General features: G+C 34.8%; 2 protein-coding genes across 2 annotated transcripts; both read right to left on the reverse strand.

The window, feature by feature from the left end:
• Positions 1–7,501: 7,501 nt before the first annotated feature.
• On the reverse strand, positions 7,502–13,583 carry LOC145111966 (protein SEMI-ROLLED LEAF 2). Its single transcript, XM_079048196.1, has 20 exons — positions 13,295–13,583; positions 12,701–13,039; positions 12,534–12,608; positions 12,277–12,392; positions 12,064–12,178; positions 11,791–11,919; positions 11,631–11,678; positions 11,348–11,529; positions 10,988–11,184; positions 10,611–10,903; positions 10,374–10,523; positions 9,871–10,293; positions 9,626–9,775; positions 9,477–9,552; positions 9,257–9,384; positions 8,948–9,139; positions 8,720–8,836; positions 8,515–8,649; positions 8,224–8,406; positions 7,502–8,107 (listed from the first exon to the last, which is right to left on the reverse strand). Exons 2-20 carry the CDS (start codon positions 12,845–12,847, stop codon positions 7,961–7,963), a joined length of 3,003 nt encoding a protein of 1,000 aa, XP_078904322.1. The 5' UTR covers positions 12,848–13,039; positions 13,295–13,583; the 3' UTR covers positions 7,502–7,960.
• A 2,119-nt stretch (positions 13,584–15,702) lies between these two features.
• LOC145111967 (zinc finger AN1 and C2H2 domain-containing stress-associated protein 13-like) lies at positions 15,703–17,320 on the reverse strand. Its single transcript, XM_079048197.1, has 2 exons — positions 17,063–17,320; positions 15,703–16,533 (listed from the first exon to the last, which is right to left on the reverse strand). The coding sequence occupies exons 1-2, from the start codon at positions 17,159–17,161 to the stop codon at positions 15,841–15,843; spliced, it is 792 nt and encodes a 263-aa protein (XP_078904323.1). The 5' UTR covers positions 17,162–17,320; the 3' UTR covers positions 15,703–15,840.
• Between the last annotated feature and the right edge of the window lie 1,044 nt (positions 17,321–18,364).

Consider the following 18,364-nt stretch of genomic DNA (forward strand, 5'->3'; position numbering starts at 1 on the left):
CCAATTGTGTGTAGTATTTGCCTTGAAAAGGACCTACACTAACTCTTGAATATTTGTTTTGTCAAGAAATGTTTCTTGACAAGAGAATCTTATATGTCAAGAGGTCAGTGGGAGTCTAAATGATCTTGAAAAGTTTCAAGAACTAATCAAGGGTAAACCTATTGTTAAACACTAGCACACGACTTGAGGTTTGTAACCTATCGTATTGACACAATTTTTGTTTCTGTATCATTCCAGTTTAAGTCAACTATGCATATGAGTTCTATGAGTTCTCAATTGATTGCATAGAGGCAAGGCATCCTGATCAATGGAAAGTACATTGATAGGTAGGGGTGAGCTGCTCGAAGACTTGGAAGCAATGGTGGGACCCTTGATGGCAAGAAATAAAGAATGAACAAGTTCTGTCCATAAGAGTTTGGATTTGTCACAAACATTATCTTATGATTATGGTTATGACAAATTCATATAGATAGGAACACATACACCATAAAATCTAAGTGTCATAAGGTTTCTCTCCTTCATGAAAATGATTGTGAGGAAACGCTTTCACTAAGAGAGATTTTAAGGAGATAGCGATTGTGTAAATTGTATTCTCAAATTTGATTATGATTACGGCATCCCTCTTCATAGTTCAAATTGTGAGATTTGGCAATTAGTTTGAACATTCGAGACTTATTGCTATAAGTTCTAGAATTGTTGAGACATACATGTGAGCTATCTAAGGAAAGGTGTATGAGTTGTTTTCTAGAAGCTTAGATAAAAGATTGTCGAAGCGTATCGTATTAGAAATATGATCTTTGGAAATCAATAAGTATTGTTTTCTAGAAGTTTAGCAGATTTCTGAATACATGTCAAAGCTACTGGGAGCATAAGTATTATGCTGGTAAGAAAAATCATCATGTTAGTGGGAGCATGATCATTATGTCAAGTATTGCAATGTAGCAATATTAATTATAGAAAACAAAAGTTTCACTTTGCGAAGTTGCAGGGTTTGAAAAGTTGTTTTGCTATAATTAAGGGAGAGAATATTATACTTCGTTTCAAAATCTAAAAGCTTGGATCGAGAAATTTTAGTCAAATTTAGTCATATATATGAATGTTATGTTGAAATGGTTCAACGTAAGGAAATTCTATATATGGATAGGATAATTGCGTTCTCAAAATTTGGTTATGATTACGACATCTCTCTTCATAATCAAAATTATGAGAATACGGCAAATAGAAATATTATAGCAGGAGACTGGTAAAGTATCACGTCTTTATGTAAGACATTATGAATCGCGTCCCATACGCTTTGGGTATAGGATCGTTTGTATATGCTATAATATCCGATCGTTCTGATTTTCCAAATGCTTAAGGCATTAAGAGGGAAAAGGATCATAACCGGATTTGACTTAATTGATTAAACAACTGTCAAGGACAATCTGAGGTTCGCTAAGGATTAGTCGTTTGTACGCAGATGGAAGTAAAGTATTGAATGGAACATATTGACGTTATTATGAATAGATAAGAATCTATTTAGAATGAGTTGTCATATGGCAAATATGGAAATGTTTCCATATTGTGAGTTGGACGTTAATTAAGAATCTATGTCTAGATTAGAAACTTTTATGCAAGAAGGATGTTCAAAGGAATGTACTTTGAATGTGAGACTTCATAATAGAGCACTTTGTAATTCCATTGCCCAAGTCTTGGTGACTTTATGTTGTGGCATTACGAAAGGATCGTTGCATAAAATGTTAAAATCTAACATATTCTAGTAGTGGCAAGAATTGGGTATTCTTACACTAACAATAAGGATTAGGGATTGTGGAATGAGCATCGTTGTAAATGTTTTGAATTGATCTATTTCACAAAATATGGATCACAGGTAAACAGAGTGTGCATGCTTGGTGCATAGGGCAACTGCTGTTATAATTCAAGTAATAAGTTGATTACCCGAAACAACAAATAATGAGTAATCAATATGGTGATTAAATAAAAGTGTTTTATTTATTCTCAAAGGTTTGAGGCCATATAGTATTAGTATTATTATTGTCTTTCACTTTGCATGTTTTGACTTCCCGAATAATAAGATTATTCAAACCCTCCACAGTCGCTCATACTTTGGAAGTAGGTATGAAAAAAGACTGTCATGAATCTGACTGTAGATTGTTTAAAGTGTTTTAGACATAGCAAAAGTTTGCTGCAGGGTTCATGAGTGCTCCTATAAGATTAGAGTATTGGATTAAACCCACACTCACTTGGATCTCTTCATGGATTTTATCACGAGTGATTGGTGAGACGATAATATCTTATATTCTTGAAACCGAGACGTGTGAGTTGTAATTTACAAGTCGGTTGCACATTGATAATATGTAAACGCACCAGTAACTTTGTGTTATAAAACATATTGTTGTGTGTGATTTGATAAGTAGGTACAAGCGAGCATTGAGTCGAAGTTTATCCGTTCCTTTTACCCAAAGTGGGATAAAAGCGATATTTGTGGGCCCCTCGATGATTTAGTGATGACACCCCTAAGCGCTTGGCCAAACCTGGACTGAGTTGATGTGTTCAATTGTAGTCTGTTGTCAGTCGTCATAAATCGGAAATCGAGAAACAACACATGAACAGAGAGTATGATTAAAATCCATGTTTCAGTTCATACGATATCTAGAATGGAGGAATATATGATCCCTTATCTAAAGGACAGGTTGCTGATAAGATCAGAGTTCGACAGCGTCTTTAAGAGCTACGATTGCTAATCGAATTGTACTTGCATTATAGTTACTAGACTTATCCAAGTGGGAGACTGTTGGATTAGTGTCTAAGCCCGTAACTATATTTGGTATGTACTTGACCCGGTTGTGCATGGTCCTTTTGGGTTGCCTTCACCAAAGCAAATTGATAGGATGATTTATGGAGAGAGAGAGGTTATTATGATTTATTAATATATTATATGAATAATATATTAAAGGAGAAATCATATTGTTTAATTAATATTAGTCAAGAATTAATTTTGTGGCTAAAAGACATTAATTAAATAAAGGGGACTAGAACTGTCAATTGTGCGATAGTTGAATATTGGGCTAATGGACTCCCTAGAAGTTGGAGTGGACGAAATCTATGGGGAAACCCATTAGAATTCGTCCAAGACTTCTAAGGAGGGAGTTCATGGGCTGCTTAGGGCCTAAGCAGTCAGATTAGGGTTTCCTAGTTCAAAACCCTAATAGTCTCACTATATAAGGAACCCCTAAGGCCCTAAAAACGTGTGGAAGTAATCCCTAAGGGATCTTAGTCGTTTTTGGTGCTCCTCCTCCCTCTCATAAGTCATTCTCTTGTTTGTGGTGTTTGTAAGCCATTAGAGGAGTGACATTTGTGATTCTAAGCTCCAAGACAAGAAGATTCAAGCCATTCTTGTAAAGGTAATCATCTAGATCTGATCTTATATGATAATTTCGAAATATGTATGCTAGATCTAGGGTTTATAAGCTTTGGATGGTTATTGCATGTTCATTAGACAAACTAGATCCAAAAGCTTTAGGGTTTGCATGTACACCATAGGATTGATGTAGTGCTCAAAACCCATCAAATTTCGCCCCCAGGTCTATTTCACCCCTGAGTCCCTTCCGACTCAATCGGTATTTTTCAACCGAACGATCCTATTTCAACCCCAGTCCTACTTCACCCTAGAATCCCTTCCAACTCAATCGGTGTTTTTCAACCGAACGGGTCTATTTCACCCCCACGTACATATAGCATTCAGGCATACAAGCATACAACAAGAGTCATAAATACAGCAAGCACATACGACACCTAGTGTCCTATAGTATAATGAGAAGACTCACCTCAATCGATAACAAAAAAAACTCTCACACTTGAGCTGCGGGTCCAAGAATCTCCTCACACTATATATATTAAAACCAACCCTAATTAAGAATTAAGGTAATAATAATAATCAAAGGTCCATAACTTACTTTCTCTCTCTAGGGTAAAAGACCAATTTACCCTTTCAAAGCTAATCCCAACCGAACATGGCCCAAGGCCTAAAAATGACCCAATTCCACTTTTGGTAGTACGCAATGCATACTCCTTCCATATGTTGTACGTACCAAGTTTCCACAGAAAATGGGGCAAAGCCCCGTTACGCGCAGCGTACTCATGGGTTACGCCCTACGTAATCCTCTACTTCATAAACTTCCTCATTAAGTCCTTAATTCTTAAAGACTAAACTTAGAACTCATAGATCTTAATCTAAGGGAAGTCCTAAAGGATAAAGTCGTCGACTTTAAGCTTTTTCATGGCTTAAAAGAGCATAAAATCAAGCCCTAGATCCAAAATACACTCCAAGGTCTAATATCTCATGGATGGAAGAATGGGAGTGTCCAAGTTCCCATTTTTATGACTTAAAACCCTTAGGAATGACAAGATATAACAATCATAAGCTTTGGAGTAGTTTTCACTCACAAGAACCAAAACCATGGGACCAAAAGCATGCAAAAATCTAAGCTAACCTAGATCTAAACCAAGGAATCATAAAGGCTCAAGATTTATACCTTCTGAGGCTTGAAAATGGGATGAAAGTTATGGATCTTCAAGCTCTAAGCTCACCAAGGCTCCTATAGTGGATCCCTTCTTCACAAAACCCACAAAAACTCACTTAAAATGCTTAAGATTTTCACAAAGTAGTTAGGGCTCGAAATGATTGTTGTGGGGTAAGTGGAGGTTGAACATGAAGAGGCCTCAAGGGTCTTAAGGTGTTTAAATAGGGTCTCAACCCTAAAATTTAGGTTTTTGTAATCAGCATGAGTACGCCCTGCGTACTCCTTATGTACACCGAACGCACTCAATGAAGTCCCCACCATCTTTAATGAGTTACGCACAATGTATACATAGTGTACGTCTCGCGTAAGGACCAGTTTGCAATATTTTGATACCTTGAGCTAAAACTGAAAATACCTGGAAAATCAGGTGTTACACTTCAACTTCGACTCTCTGTTATCTTTTAATGAGCGAAGAAGCTACAAAATTCCTAGATCTTTTTTGAAAATATGACTTTCAAAAAATTTATGCACAAATACAAGATAGGATTGATATTTTGATGAAGAAGACGACCGATTTGAAATTTCAGGCATTCAAACAATCAACAAATTGACAATTAAATCCATAATAACAAGTTCATATCAGAAAAAGAATTATGTATTATAAGCAAAACCTTATGGGATTAAAGTGTTTATAGAGCACGATTGATCTATGAATGAAGTCAACGGTGTAGCGCCTCCATACTCCACTGGTGTCAATGTCGGATTCAGAGGCAATCTTCGGTAAGTATCGAGGGTGGAGGATTGGAGGTTTCACGCGACAAAGTTCGCGAAGGGAGTGGCGGAATCGAGTGTTGATTTTGGGAAAGGATGTAGAGATGTTGTGAGATAGAGCATATTTAGAGATGATTTGTTCATTATGAGAAATTCTGGAGGTCCGTGTAAGGTGTTGTTTGTTTTTTGAAGCAAAAATTCAAAAAGTCTGCAGACCACCTCTGCAACCCCTACATCATAAGAGGTGGACTAAACGGTTGCAGACTGTAATAAGAAGCGTGTTTGTTCATGTATGTTTGTCTCCCTTTTCTACCCATAGTTTGTACTTCTTCGATACAAGTGTGCAATAAGAATTTTATTTGTTCATTGGTCCATGTATGTTTATCTCTCATTGCTAATAAAAAACATACGGAATTCATAAAACCTTATAACAACTTTCAACATAACAACAACTTGTATTGATTAAACTAACGAATTTCAGCAAAGATTATTCACATTTCAGCAACAATTATGACACTTCAGCAACATTTTATGACATTTCAGCAACATTTCATGACATTTCAGCAACAATTCATGACAATTCAGCTACATTTTATGACATTTCAACAATTCAGCAACATTTTATGACATTTCAGCAACAATTCATGACAATTCAGCAACATTTTATGACATTTCAGCATCCATTAATGACATTTCAGCAGAATATGTGACATTTAAGCATAAATTTAAGACTTTGTAGCAAGAACTTATCATTAATTTAGATAAAAACAACATCATCAAAGATTTGATAACATTAACATCAAGGTTGAAAAAGAACAAAGATATCAACAATGATTCAACAACAAAAATCGAAAAATTAAGATGAAGCATAAAAGATGAAGTTGTTCCACCAAGAATATCGGAAAACTCAATATAAACCTATGCAGAATCGTTGCCTTCAGCAGCAAAAAACAAAAAACAAAATAACTTACCGAACTCAAGAAACCGCCGACGATGGAAGGAGATGGCGACCAGTGGGGGCTGCGCCGGGAGGAGAGAACGCCGGTGGGAGGTGCGACGGTAGGGCTGTAGGGAGGCTGCTTCTTGCGATCGATGTCTCGATGGTGGAAGAAAAGTATGCGGCGCTTTTTTTTATGGGGTGTAGCCGATTTTTTTTTTAGGTTTACGTTTGGAGAGGTTAGAAGAGATATATCAAGTGATGTCCCAAACAGCACACGTGCAGAGGTTTTTAACTTCGAAGTCTGCGAAAAAACAAACTGTTGTGGGATAAAAGTGTTGCGCGTGTGCTACGCCGCGCAGCACAAAGTGGTTTGAAAAGTTTTTTTTACAAAAAACAAACACCACCTAAGTCCGCTTCTTTGTAGGCCAAATCCTCCATCGATTCCTTCACCATCTTTGTATCAATTATGTATCTAAAGCGGCGAAACAAATCCCGATTTTCATCAGCTAATCAAAAGTTGTTGCTGAAGATTGACTAAGAAATCAAAAGAAAGCAGAAGCGAATGGATGGGGAATGGAGAGGGCCCACGGTAATCGATTCAACTGCATCCAATTGTTTGTGTTCGGTATTTCTCGACTTCAATTTTTTTTTGTGTTCGGTCTTTCTAAAATGAGAGGTCATGGGTTCAAGTCTCTTTAGGAGACATAAGTGGTTTTAGGAGTAGGTTAGTTTGCCGGTTCAAAAAAAATTCATGTTTTTGTCTCTGATCGATTTCAATCGAGTTCATTGGAATGTAGATAGTGATTGTGTTCATCAATTTTGGGTAACTGTGAAATCAATTTTGGTGGCTAAGATTGGGAATGAAACGTTGATCAGAGGTCGAGATGCCTAATATGTCCTTAGGCACACTACGTATTATTTTAATGATGCACCCTTTCGGTTATATTTTACCCTCTTTATGAAAATATTTGTTAAAAACTAAAAAGTATTTGGCTTATCAGGTGATCTGAGCGTGGTTGTCCAAGCCGACCTCCCGTAGAGGGCCCGATCTAATCATATTTATAAGGATGATAATATCTAAACCAATAGTTTAACATACAACTTTCCAAGTGCAGCATGTTGGAATTCTCAACTGTATTAGATTGTTATATTTAAATTTTATTGCAAATAGATGATTATTTTGACGATAGTATGGCAACCATAAACAACATTCTATACATATAACTCTTCACAAACTAGAAAATACAATTAAAACTCCAGAACCAAATGCTAAAAAAATCAACTTTGCATGCTAACTATTTACTGAATGGTGGATCATTAATCCACAAAAATACCATCTTTACATTCACCTTCAAGGGTGAAAAAGAACAAATCACAATTCACATTTCTAATTGGAAGGAAACTCTCAAAATGCTCACAGAATCATCATACCACTATCAACCTGACAGCATACTACGCATCTATACATAATTACATCTCCATAAAAGAATATTAAAAGGGGAAAAAATGGATGAATTATTTTGGAGTAACCAATCCTGATTCGATCACAAAATACCAATTCTTCACCTCTAAGTCATTAGAGGAATAAGAAGAAGCATGCGGTTTCGGGGCCCACCTTCAAAACGGAAACCATATCAAATCTTTTTCACTATTTTGGCACAAAGTAGGTTGCTATAAAGGGCGTGTGATTGGCATACATCATGGTGTTCCAAAAGATAAAGATTAATTAATATCTTGCAGCTTTTAAGAAGTTATCATATGGACTTGATGCGGGTAGTCTAAATGAATGGGGTATATTCTGGTATTCTTTAGCACATGATGTGCGCTTCACTGAAGGGGGTGCATTTTGTTCTAGGAATGGATGGCTTGCACGCTGTAAATACAAACAAAAATATCAAATGCCATAAAATATATATAACTTCGTTTTTTTTTTCTTTACCTACTTCATTAGATAATAACAGATTAATCATGGAATTTCAAATAACTAACCGATTGCTTGTTGATTTCAGTATCATTTTGATTACCAGGTCTCTGTTGAATACTCATCAAATTAGACATTCTCATCCGTTTTCCATTTACTAGAGCCTCACATTGATTTGTCATTTCTTTATAAGAAACCTCGGGTGTAACACTTATCGACATTCTCCCAACTTGTTGTGCAGACTCCAACACCTGTTCACACATCAACGTAATTAACATTAACATCATATAATATTATAAACAATAATCAGACTTTAAAAACAAAGTGTCTGATATTACTAATAAATCAAAAAGACTTACTGAATCCAACAACTGATTGATACTCAAGAGATCTGAAGTATCGGCTGTTGATAGCGAAAGCAGGTTGTCACTTTCAACTAAATCTCCATGCGACTCATCATCATCATCATCATCCATAAATAGAAGTGGAGTATCCTGAACAAAATCAACACCATATTTAATATATATCATAATAATTAAACTTACAAGATTTAACAATAATTACCTCGTCCATAGATCTATCATCTTCTGAATTCATCTGTAGTAGTGTATTTGCTGAACCAACATCATCGTCTGGCACAAATCCGTGTAGCAACTGCTCCTTAATGCTCGAAATTTCAGACTACACAGACAACAGACAGTAGACAGCAGACAGCAGATAAGTTACTAACAACAGGAATAACGAAAATGACAGTAGTAGTAGTAATAGTAATAGTAACAGTAAAAGATTTACCTCAGAGACAGTTTCCAAGTGCTTCACAATTATAGCTGCCAATGATTCAATTGAATGATCTTCTTTGAGTTTTACTTCTGAAAGTGATTTTAGAGCAGATCGATCATCTTCCTTAGATCCAAAACTAATACTGCTTGATGCAGGTCCAACAGTCAACTTGCAATCTTCAATCAAGAACAAATACGGATCCGCCTGGTACCATTGATATAATAAACACCAAGTATTTATGTTGTAAAGTTGGATACAAAAAAATAGTATTGAGAAAGTTTTCAAAATACATAAAACTTGTAGACATAATAAGAAATTTACCATTTTGTTAGCAAGATGAGATTTTGCAAGTGGAACAAGAGGAACAATACTGAATGCTTTCCCAGAAATAACTATCATAGCAGTTGCCAATGTGTAAAGAGATCTCCTACGTGATGGTGGTAGGTGTCCTGCAATTACATTAAGATTTTCTTTTATTTTTTGCACAATTAAATCGTGCACTTTTATTGAATTATATTAAGAAAATAATTTTCAGGCTTACCTCCTTCAGCAATAGAAATACCAAGCAAAGAAAATGCCAGCTGGAAACTTCTAACAAGAGCCTCACGTCCGGAATTCTGCATAAACTCCAGAATGAGTCATTCCATAACAATAATCAAGCAACATAAACGGAAAGGAATCAGCTATTACCTTTCCTCGAGAGAATAACAAAACCAGACTGTAGGTGTGAGCAATTGCTTCATAGTTTTCCGGTGTGTTTTCCGGTGAGATTGATTGTGCCCAAATTGAAGAAAGTAGGAGTGATATTTGGTGAGAACTCAGCCTAAGTGTAACTGCCTCCTGAGATTTATATTAAAAAAAAAAAAAGAATAAGAGAAAGAAAGAGGGAAGATATTATAAAACAAAAGTATAATGAAAGAAAGATTGTCACGTACTCCATCTTTGTTTAAATTCATTGCAGCATTGACATCAAGTTTCATTGAATAAACTCGGCTGTAACTCGGCTTGATTCCATTCAATGCTGCAGCATTATTTGATCTTTGTTCTGAAAACTTAACTTGGTTTTGGTTTTGGTTTTGGTTTCGTTGACTAACATTTTTGGACACTAAAGGCCCATCTTTTTTCAATTTCCCAAAAAGGGCAGCTGAAGAAGAAAAGACAGAAACAGTCCTTGATAGTGATCGTGGAACTGCAGCCTTTGGATCACTGACTGTTGACTGGATGTTTGGAGTTGACCGAGGGCAAACAGAAGAAGGCACAAGAACAACTGAAAAGATCCGATGAGCTCCCACTCTGGTTTCATGATCTTGATGAATCATTGCAGGAAGTAATTGATGGAATAGAGCTTCTGGAAATGCCTAAAAATGGATTAAAAATAAATGAAATTATGTTGGTGTTTCTCGCATTTAACCTTAGATGGATGTATATGTGTCCTTGCCTTATTGTTGTATGCCAAATTAGGCAATGAAGCTACAATTTGAGCAGTGCGATAAACAGCAGCAACTGTAGTTCTTCCTATAACTGTAATACTCGAAATGTTCTCCATCATTCCAGCCATAATGTCAAAAATTGGGCTTGAATCACCAACCTGTTTGATTAAAATAAACATTGTAAAAGGAAAAACAAACTTGCTATGCCCCCAGGGGCATTTTAGTCTTTTTATACAAACTTGTACCTTCGATGTTAACTCCACAAGGCATTTATCCACCAAATCATGAAACTTTTTGTTCCATTTGATCGTGTCTGCTCCCAAATCCGCATCATCAAGCGCCAAATGTACACTTTTTCTAAGATGTCTGATGACATCAGCAATAGCTCCAACTATCGCAACCGAAGCTTCTTTCTTTGTTTCTTGTGCAAGTGATGTGGTAACCTCTAAGATGTCTAGCTGCATATCAGGTTTTTTAAGTACGTTTTTGTGATCAAGATGCTTGATTAATATAGAAAGCAGAAAATGTGTGTTTTGTCCTGAAAAAAAAAACAACATATGAATGAATGAATATCTAGACCTAACTTTAATACTGAAATAAAACTATGTGTTATTATTGATACCGGATTCATCCATTATAATTTGCATGTCCTTGAGAACAGGGTAGGCAACCCCTTTTGAAGCAGGCCATAGATTCTCTGCATCAAAAAAACGGAATAAAGATTCCAAAACACGCCGCATTGTTGTACCTTCTTTCCCAAGTTTAGCCATGTTATGAAGACACACACGTGACCAAAAAGAAGGGTTTTTGGCATCAATTCTACATAAAGAAAAAAAAACAATCAAGATATATAAGAGTCCAGTGTTCACAAGGAGCCCAATCAATATTGGAACTAAAACTCATACATTGGAACAACTATGCTATGCCTTGAGGGCAATTTGGTCATTTTGGATTGTCATGTAAGGATTAAGATGGAACTTACACAGCTACATTTAGTTCTCCTTTTTCATTGACAATTGTTCTCCAAGATGGAACCTTTATCAAAGCCTCAGATGGGGAGACATGATGGTCACTTTTCAACACTTCTTGTACCCATCGATTTTGATTTGGGTCATCAGACTCTTTGTTCAAAGATCCATAATTTTCCAAAACTACAGAAACAATCTATTCCAAATAATAATCAATTCCAACATTTTTAAAAAAAAATCTGATATATATCAAGTGGAAGAGAAGCAAAGCAGGAGATGTTTTATGTTTATGCTTACATTGTCAAACTCTCCTGATATATGTGAATATCTACCCATGAACCAAACCTACAATACAGGAAAGAAAACATAGTCATATTAAATTAGTTTTGCACTATTTTAAATTTGTTTATTGTGTTAAAAAAAGAAGCATTTGATTGTATAAATTTAGTGAAAATACCATTGAAGAAAGAGCTTGCAAACCAGCTGAACGGAGTGCCTCCACTCTGTCATCTTCACCAACTTCTTGAGCTAACTGACAAAGATTTTGGATGAAACCTTCCAAATTAAACATGTAAGTTCCATCTTTCTGCAAAACACAAAAACTTTAATATATATATATATATATATATATATATATATATATATATATATATATATATATATATATATATATATATAAAGTTGCTGAAACTTGTAGAACAATCATCTGAGAAGCATCAAGAACACTGACCTGACAATTTACAAAATCAAAGAGTGTTTGGCATCCTATAATTAGCATTTCATCATGTCTTGTCTCAACCAGTAGAGTTTGCATGATACTCAGCAAACTATTTGCAAAAAGGGGCCTACAGAAAAACAAAGCAGATTCACAAGTGTATCTTCTTAAAATCATGATGTAGAGAAAACACACGGATTAATGAAGAATGAAATATGATGAACTCACATTTGCTCCTTGCAAGAAATCAATAGTTTTCTGTAAATCAACATAACAATTTTTGCACCCTGAAAATTCTCGTTTCTTAATTCCTTGTAGTAACGATGCTCAAGAGAACTTGTTATCTGGAGGGATAGGATTGGGAAATTAGTTAATTAAACATTAGATAAAATATAGTTGGTTTTGTATATGGGAAACATTGCATAATTACTACAAAACACTTTGTTAATCTTAATCAAAAATCACATCAGAAACACAAAAGATACCTTCGGAACACGTAGAGGATTTTTCCCAGCATATTCACAGAGCTTCCCTATCTTTCTATCATTTGGTTCTTCACCCTTTTTCAAATCAGAAATAAGTCACATTGCTATGATTAGTTGACTAATTACTCTTATGTTAACTTTTATTTAAAACTATTAAGGAAACTAACCGGAGATCTAGGGAAAATATCTGAGATCAGCTTCTTGTACCTCTTCACAGGCTGCCTAGACCTTGTTGTGAGTGCTGGACAGAAGAAACAAAGGCTTCCACATGCTGGCAAAACTTGCCTTGATACTAATCCAGAAACAGCACTCATTTTGTATACCAGAATGTTATATACAATGACACACTAACTTATAGCAATCAGTATACAAATATCTCTCACTTTCTTCAACAATGTTTTTTGAGCTTTCTTCCCTTCTTATATGCCAGCTTCTTGATAAAGGAGAAGGGAAGGAAAAGCTACCAAATCACAAAAAATGGGTACTTCAACAAATATCCGACCAGCCTACAACATATAAAACAACGAATTCAGGTCAATTCCACCACCAGAAACCCTATCACAACCAAAAACAAGCAATCTACATTGCTCAATTGCAATCATCTTTTTCATCAAACAGGTGGTGTGCAATTGTGCATAGATATCCATCATAGATTCGTTTGGTTTCAATCAAAACTCCCAACAAAAATCGAATTCAAACGAAGGGGTGACAGAATTTACGAACAAACAATTAAAACTAGCATATGATCGGTTGGATTTTACCTTCAAGTCGATGCCTGTAAGAGCATAAGGCTGGAAGGCTGGGAGGTTTTGAAACCACGTTAAAATTCTTCAATAACGTATCGAATCTCCAGGTTTTGCTCCTTGTTCGTCTCTCTCTCCAAAATCATTCCCCTTTCTCTTCCTCTCTGTATATATGATTTATTACATATCCGCCGGTCGCCCGACCAGGTTTAAAATTCATTAAATTCTAAAGTAATTAATTGAAAGATTTTAAATTTAATTTTATAAAATATCGGAATGTGACGAAATGGGTTTGAGTTTCGTTAAATTATAGTCTAGAAAACGTTAATGGCTTCTGGATTTGGCTCTTGAATGTGATTTGGCGGGACCCAGATCGGAAGAGCACGTTATTGTTAGCTGTTTACATTCTGTATTTTGAAATACTTTTGACCGTTATTTATGTGTCCCCACCGGCCGGCCATTTTTTCACTTTCAAGATTTCTTCCTCAATGATTGCGTATTTTCAAGAAAATGTGTGTCGACTTTAATTGATTTTTTTTAAAAAAAATTTAGAATAAATCTCTTCCATTTTGAAATTTAAATAGAAATTTAAATACTGTATAAATTTTTTTTTTATTTTTTTCCTTTTTTTAACCGGATCTTTTGTAATGTAATAGGAATAACCGTGCTTATGAAATTTGTGCATTGAAAAAATAATTAGTCAAAAATAATGTATGATTTTTTCAGTTAGAAATCATTAATGTTACTTATTTCTTTCTATTTAATATTTATTCTAATCAATCTAATACACTTTGATTGTTTTTTTAAAAGAAATATGAATCATATTTTGTCATCTATTCAACTTCATTCTTGCCAAACAATTTCTTTTTTTGAATCAGCAAATAATATATATAAATAAAAAACAAAGGGGCCAAAAATAGCAAAGGCAAAGTACTAAACAAAAGGGAAAATAACAAAACTTAGACAAACATTAGGAAAGATAAAAAGGTGAACAACACAAATCTATCTAGCTATCACAACTCATATTGTCTCTGTATTTGCACCAAATAAATGCAAGGGAGATAATATTATCAGCAATCTTGGTGGGGTTATATGTAATTTTTTTAAACACCGCATCATTCCTCGCTCTCCAAACGCAAAAGAAAATCGATTCAAGAATTTGTTTTTTTCTGAGACAGTTCCCCCACGTGGCAGCATGGTTAAGAAACTCTGTGCCAAACAATTTCAATCTACAATAATTAATTTGTTTAAGAAATAATGTAATTTAACAAACTAGACAATGTATCCAATCAAAATGCCATTTTTGGAAGGAGTGAAATAATTATGTAATCAATACTAAAATATTTTTATTCATTATCTACAAACTTTAGTTTAATGCAATTACTGATGACAATAAACCGGTTTATGTTATTGTGTAATATACTTTTTATTTTCTATTTATTATATGATATTCTAAGTATGTGATGCTTTATAGCATTTCTTATTAATTATACTTCAGGACAAATATTAAAGTTTCTTATTTGATTATTTTATGCGAAATTATATTGAAAAAAATCCACTTGTATGATTGTTTATCGACTTAGAACGTGGAAAACATAAAGCCCGTATGCATTGACCAAATCTAAAATTTAAACCACATTAGAACAAATCAAATACCATTCGATCATCCATTAAATAGGTTAGTGGATAGTTGATAGATCTATGTTTAAAGATAAAATAATATAAACATGGAGTATGGCGTTGAATTTTTTTTTTCCCCTAATTTTTTATTATTATTCATCAAACCTTATAATCCACTCACAACCTCACACTATATCAAACGCCACTGTATAATATGGTTTACAAATTTTGTGATACATTCTAGTTTCTTATTTTGTCAGACCATATTATGTGGTATGGTTTGTTGTTTTTAACTTCAAAATCATGGTTCAAATCGCACCGCACTACGTAATAAAAAGCAATATACATTGATATTCATTAGCCATTACAGATTGGACAATCATGAAATTCCAAGACAAAAATACAAATAAATGCAAATGAGTATTGCTAAATAAATTGACAAAGCCAAAGTATTTTGATTATATTTGGCTCGTCACAACCCCGTTTAAGGTGATTAAGAATGATATGGGAAGAACACAATATTATCAACAACTTATATGTTTTACATTTTCGAAAATTCAATGATTATCCGGGCATAATAAAGTTGGAAGTAGTGTGTTGGTGGCAGAAAATCCTATCTTAATGGGGATGTTTTTTTATCGTGGCATACCAGAGCATGTAACAAGAGATAGTTTCCAATTTATATTTATAGAATATCGTTACATTGTGTCTTGATGTTCCTTTTGTTAATGACCAACTCAAATATATGTACACAAGATATAGTGGACTCATTAAAATGTTATATAATCTTTGCTACAAATGACAAGTAAAAAATGTGTTGAATTTGAATATATAAATCTGATATCAATTTACAATTTAATTCAATGGCAAAAAATTGGAAAATGAATGGAATAGAAAGAAGGGGTATTGCAATTTACATTTTACACCACTTTATATACTCTCTTTTAGGCTTTAGACACACCTCTATGTTCTTTTTCAACATGCTCCACCAACGCCACAGCATCCCTAAACCCTTTACTACACTTTGGACACACATCAATCGTCACTTTCATCACCCCTTTTTTCCCATGAACACCCTGCACATGATCTATCAACGCTGCACCCTTCGAAAACTTCATATTACATATTGGGCACTCCTCCACTTTCCCGCCTGCACAACCTCCATTGCCGCCACTACCACCACCACCACCACCATTACTATAACTATCCTCACCAAGCACCGCCATTTTAAGGGATGAAACTGCCGCTAGCAAACTTTCACTCCATCTTGATGATGATGAAGACCCCCAAAATGAGAATGATGGGTCTGGTTTTTTGGGGCCCGGGCAGCCATGGTCGGGTCCTAACCGGTGTTTTAAGCAGTGTTCGATGGTGCAGTCACGGCACTTGATGGTGGTGGAGAATGTTAGGGTGGTTCTGCAGCCACGGACTGGACATTTCTTTTTCTTGGTGGCTTTTTCGTAATTTGATGGATCACAATCTGTATTGACATGAGATTCCCATGTTATGTTTGGGTCTTGATCAGGGATTAAGTGAACCCCTTTTGCACAAAGTGGGCAGATGACTACTGTTCGATTGTTCTTGTTGGCTTTTGGACATTGATGTGTGGTGTAACTCCGGTGTTCTAAACAAAAAACCTGCAAGAGTTTTGGTAATTATCAAGTTGAAAAGTAATCCTTTAGCCATGAAAATTCAAACTTCTTTGGAGGTAAGGAAGCAAAACGATAGTTATATGGAGCACTTTAATGGCGGTTTTGGCTGATTAGTTTTAGCAGAATGATTCGTCTTATCTTTGATTCTTGTGAAGAAATGGAGGGTTTTATTTTATATCCTTACTGATTTACTTTGCAACTGTTTAAACCCTCTAAAAGCTCATCATGTTGATTCGAATTATAATCAAATATCAGAAGGAATCACATTCTTAAATCTCAACTGCACATTTTGAAACCCTATGATCTAATTGTAGATTAAGCGCGCAATTACCAACTCTAACAATCAAACAATGCATATCATAAATCAGATATTACAAAAGTAGAGCATAACATCCAATAACCAGAGTGCTACCGGAATTCACAAAACTCAATGGTTCTCGACGGATTTTGCAATAACAGGATCACAAAAGAAAAAGACAAGAAACAATGATAAAAATAGGAGTTAAATTAGAACCTTGTTGCAACAATCGCAGGTGAAGGGAAGGAAATCGATGAGCTTACAATCATCAACGGAGCAATGTTTACCTAGATTTGGGAACGCCGGTGTGCCCATTACTTCCTATAACCTAACTTTTTTCCAATTTTTTGATGCAGATAAATGTAAAACTGGTGATTTGAATGTATCTTTCGAATTCCGCGTTGAAATTCGTCTTCTTCACGCGGAATCGAAAGTCCAGATTGCAGAACGACAGGGAAGAAGAGCTGCCCCTGATGAATGGGAATATGTTAAGCTATTCAATTGAAGGGTATAATCGTAATATTGTTAGCGCAGTATTTTTCATTAAACCTCCCTTTACTATGTTACATATCACGTATCGGTCCCTGTAGCTTTCAAACTCTCAAGTTCTAAACACATCGTGGATGAGTCTTTTGTCATCTCCCTTTCTAATAAATAAATAGGTTTAATGTAAAACTGTTATGTGTCACACTCTATACTTGCCACGTGTCTCCCTAATAAACTTTCAGAATTCATTTTCATTCATTCATCGGCTATAAGGTATAATCGGGTATAATATCACAATATGATTTGATCCCATAAATGAGGTCCTAAAATTCAGTAAATCAGTTTTAATTTTACAAATTTACATGCATTGAAATATAGATAATACAGATATCATATCCCTAAAATCAGCTATTGATATTCCAATTTCCCCTCTTAAACCTCTTTAATTCCAATATTCACTACCACAAATACGATTTCGCTTATTTTCCCGCTCATTCTTTGTTTTAAATCTTGAAATTATCATATCAACTCCAACAAATCAGCAAATCAGTTTTAATACTCCAGAATGTGACCTGCATTCAAAACATTCGGTTTATAATTATACAAATATAAAGATTTGATATCCCTAAAAATCAGCAAAGAATTGACGATTACTTTATAATTATACCTATAAATACCTGTAAATATCGATTGATAAAGTTGTTTTCTTTACTGGTGTATTCAAAGCTTTCAGAGGATAATTCTCTTCCATATCTCTGCATCTACATTCATACATTTCAATCCATCAGGTTAACATACATATCTCTTCACTTCCATCGTCCTTTTTTTCTAAACGATAATCATAAATGATTATGATCTCCCATTACTTACAAATGATTATAGATTTATGACATAAATCGAAAATATGTTTTCTAACAAAAAAAAAAAATTTACAAGTGACAAGTATCCACCCCACACATGTACACACACGTCATTTCTACATCATACACTTTCATGATCTAAGTATTCATGTGGTTTCCAGAATTTATCTAT

The sequence above is a fragment of the Lactuca virosa genome, chromosome 5 (assembly GCF_052849685.1).
Source record: "Lactuca virosa cultivar CGN04683 chromosome 5, Lactuca_virosa_CGN04683_v6, whole genome shotgun sequence".
Classification (NCBI taxonomy): Eukaryota; Viridiplantae; Streptophyta; class Magnoliopsida; order Asterales; family Asteraceae; genus Lactuca; species Lactuca virosa.

Excerpts from the sequence above, each read along its gene's own strand:
- LOC145111966 (XM_079048196.1), bottom strand. The coding sequence starts at position 12,847 with ATGAGTGCTGTTTCTGGATTAGTATCAAGGCAAGTTTTGCCAGCATGT. Across the intron at positions 11,530-11,630 it reads TATCAGGAGAGTTTGACAAT|ATTGTTTCTGTAGTTTTGGA; the intron begins GTAAGCATAAAC and ends TATTTGGAATAG. Across the intron at positions 9,140-9,256 it reads CTCATCTTGCTAACAAAATG|GCGGATCCGTATTTGTTCTT; the intron begins GTAAATTTCTTA and ends CAATGGTACCAG.
- LOC145111967 (XM_079048197.1), bottom strand. The coding sequence starts at position 17,161 with ATGGGCACACCGGCGTTCCCAAATCTAGGTAAACATTGCTCCGTTGAT. Across the intron at positions 16,534-17,062 it reads CCTGCGATTGTTGCAACAAG|GTTTTTTGTTTAGAACACCG; the intron begins GTTCTAATTTAA and ends AAACTCTTGCAG.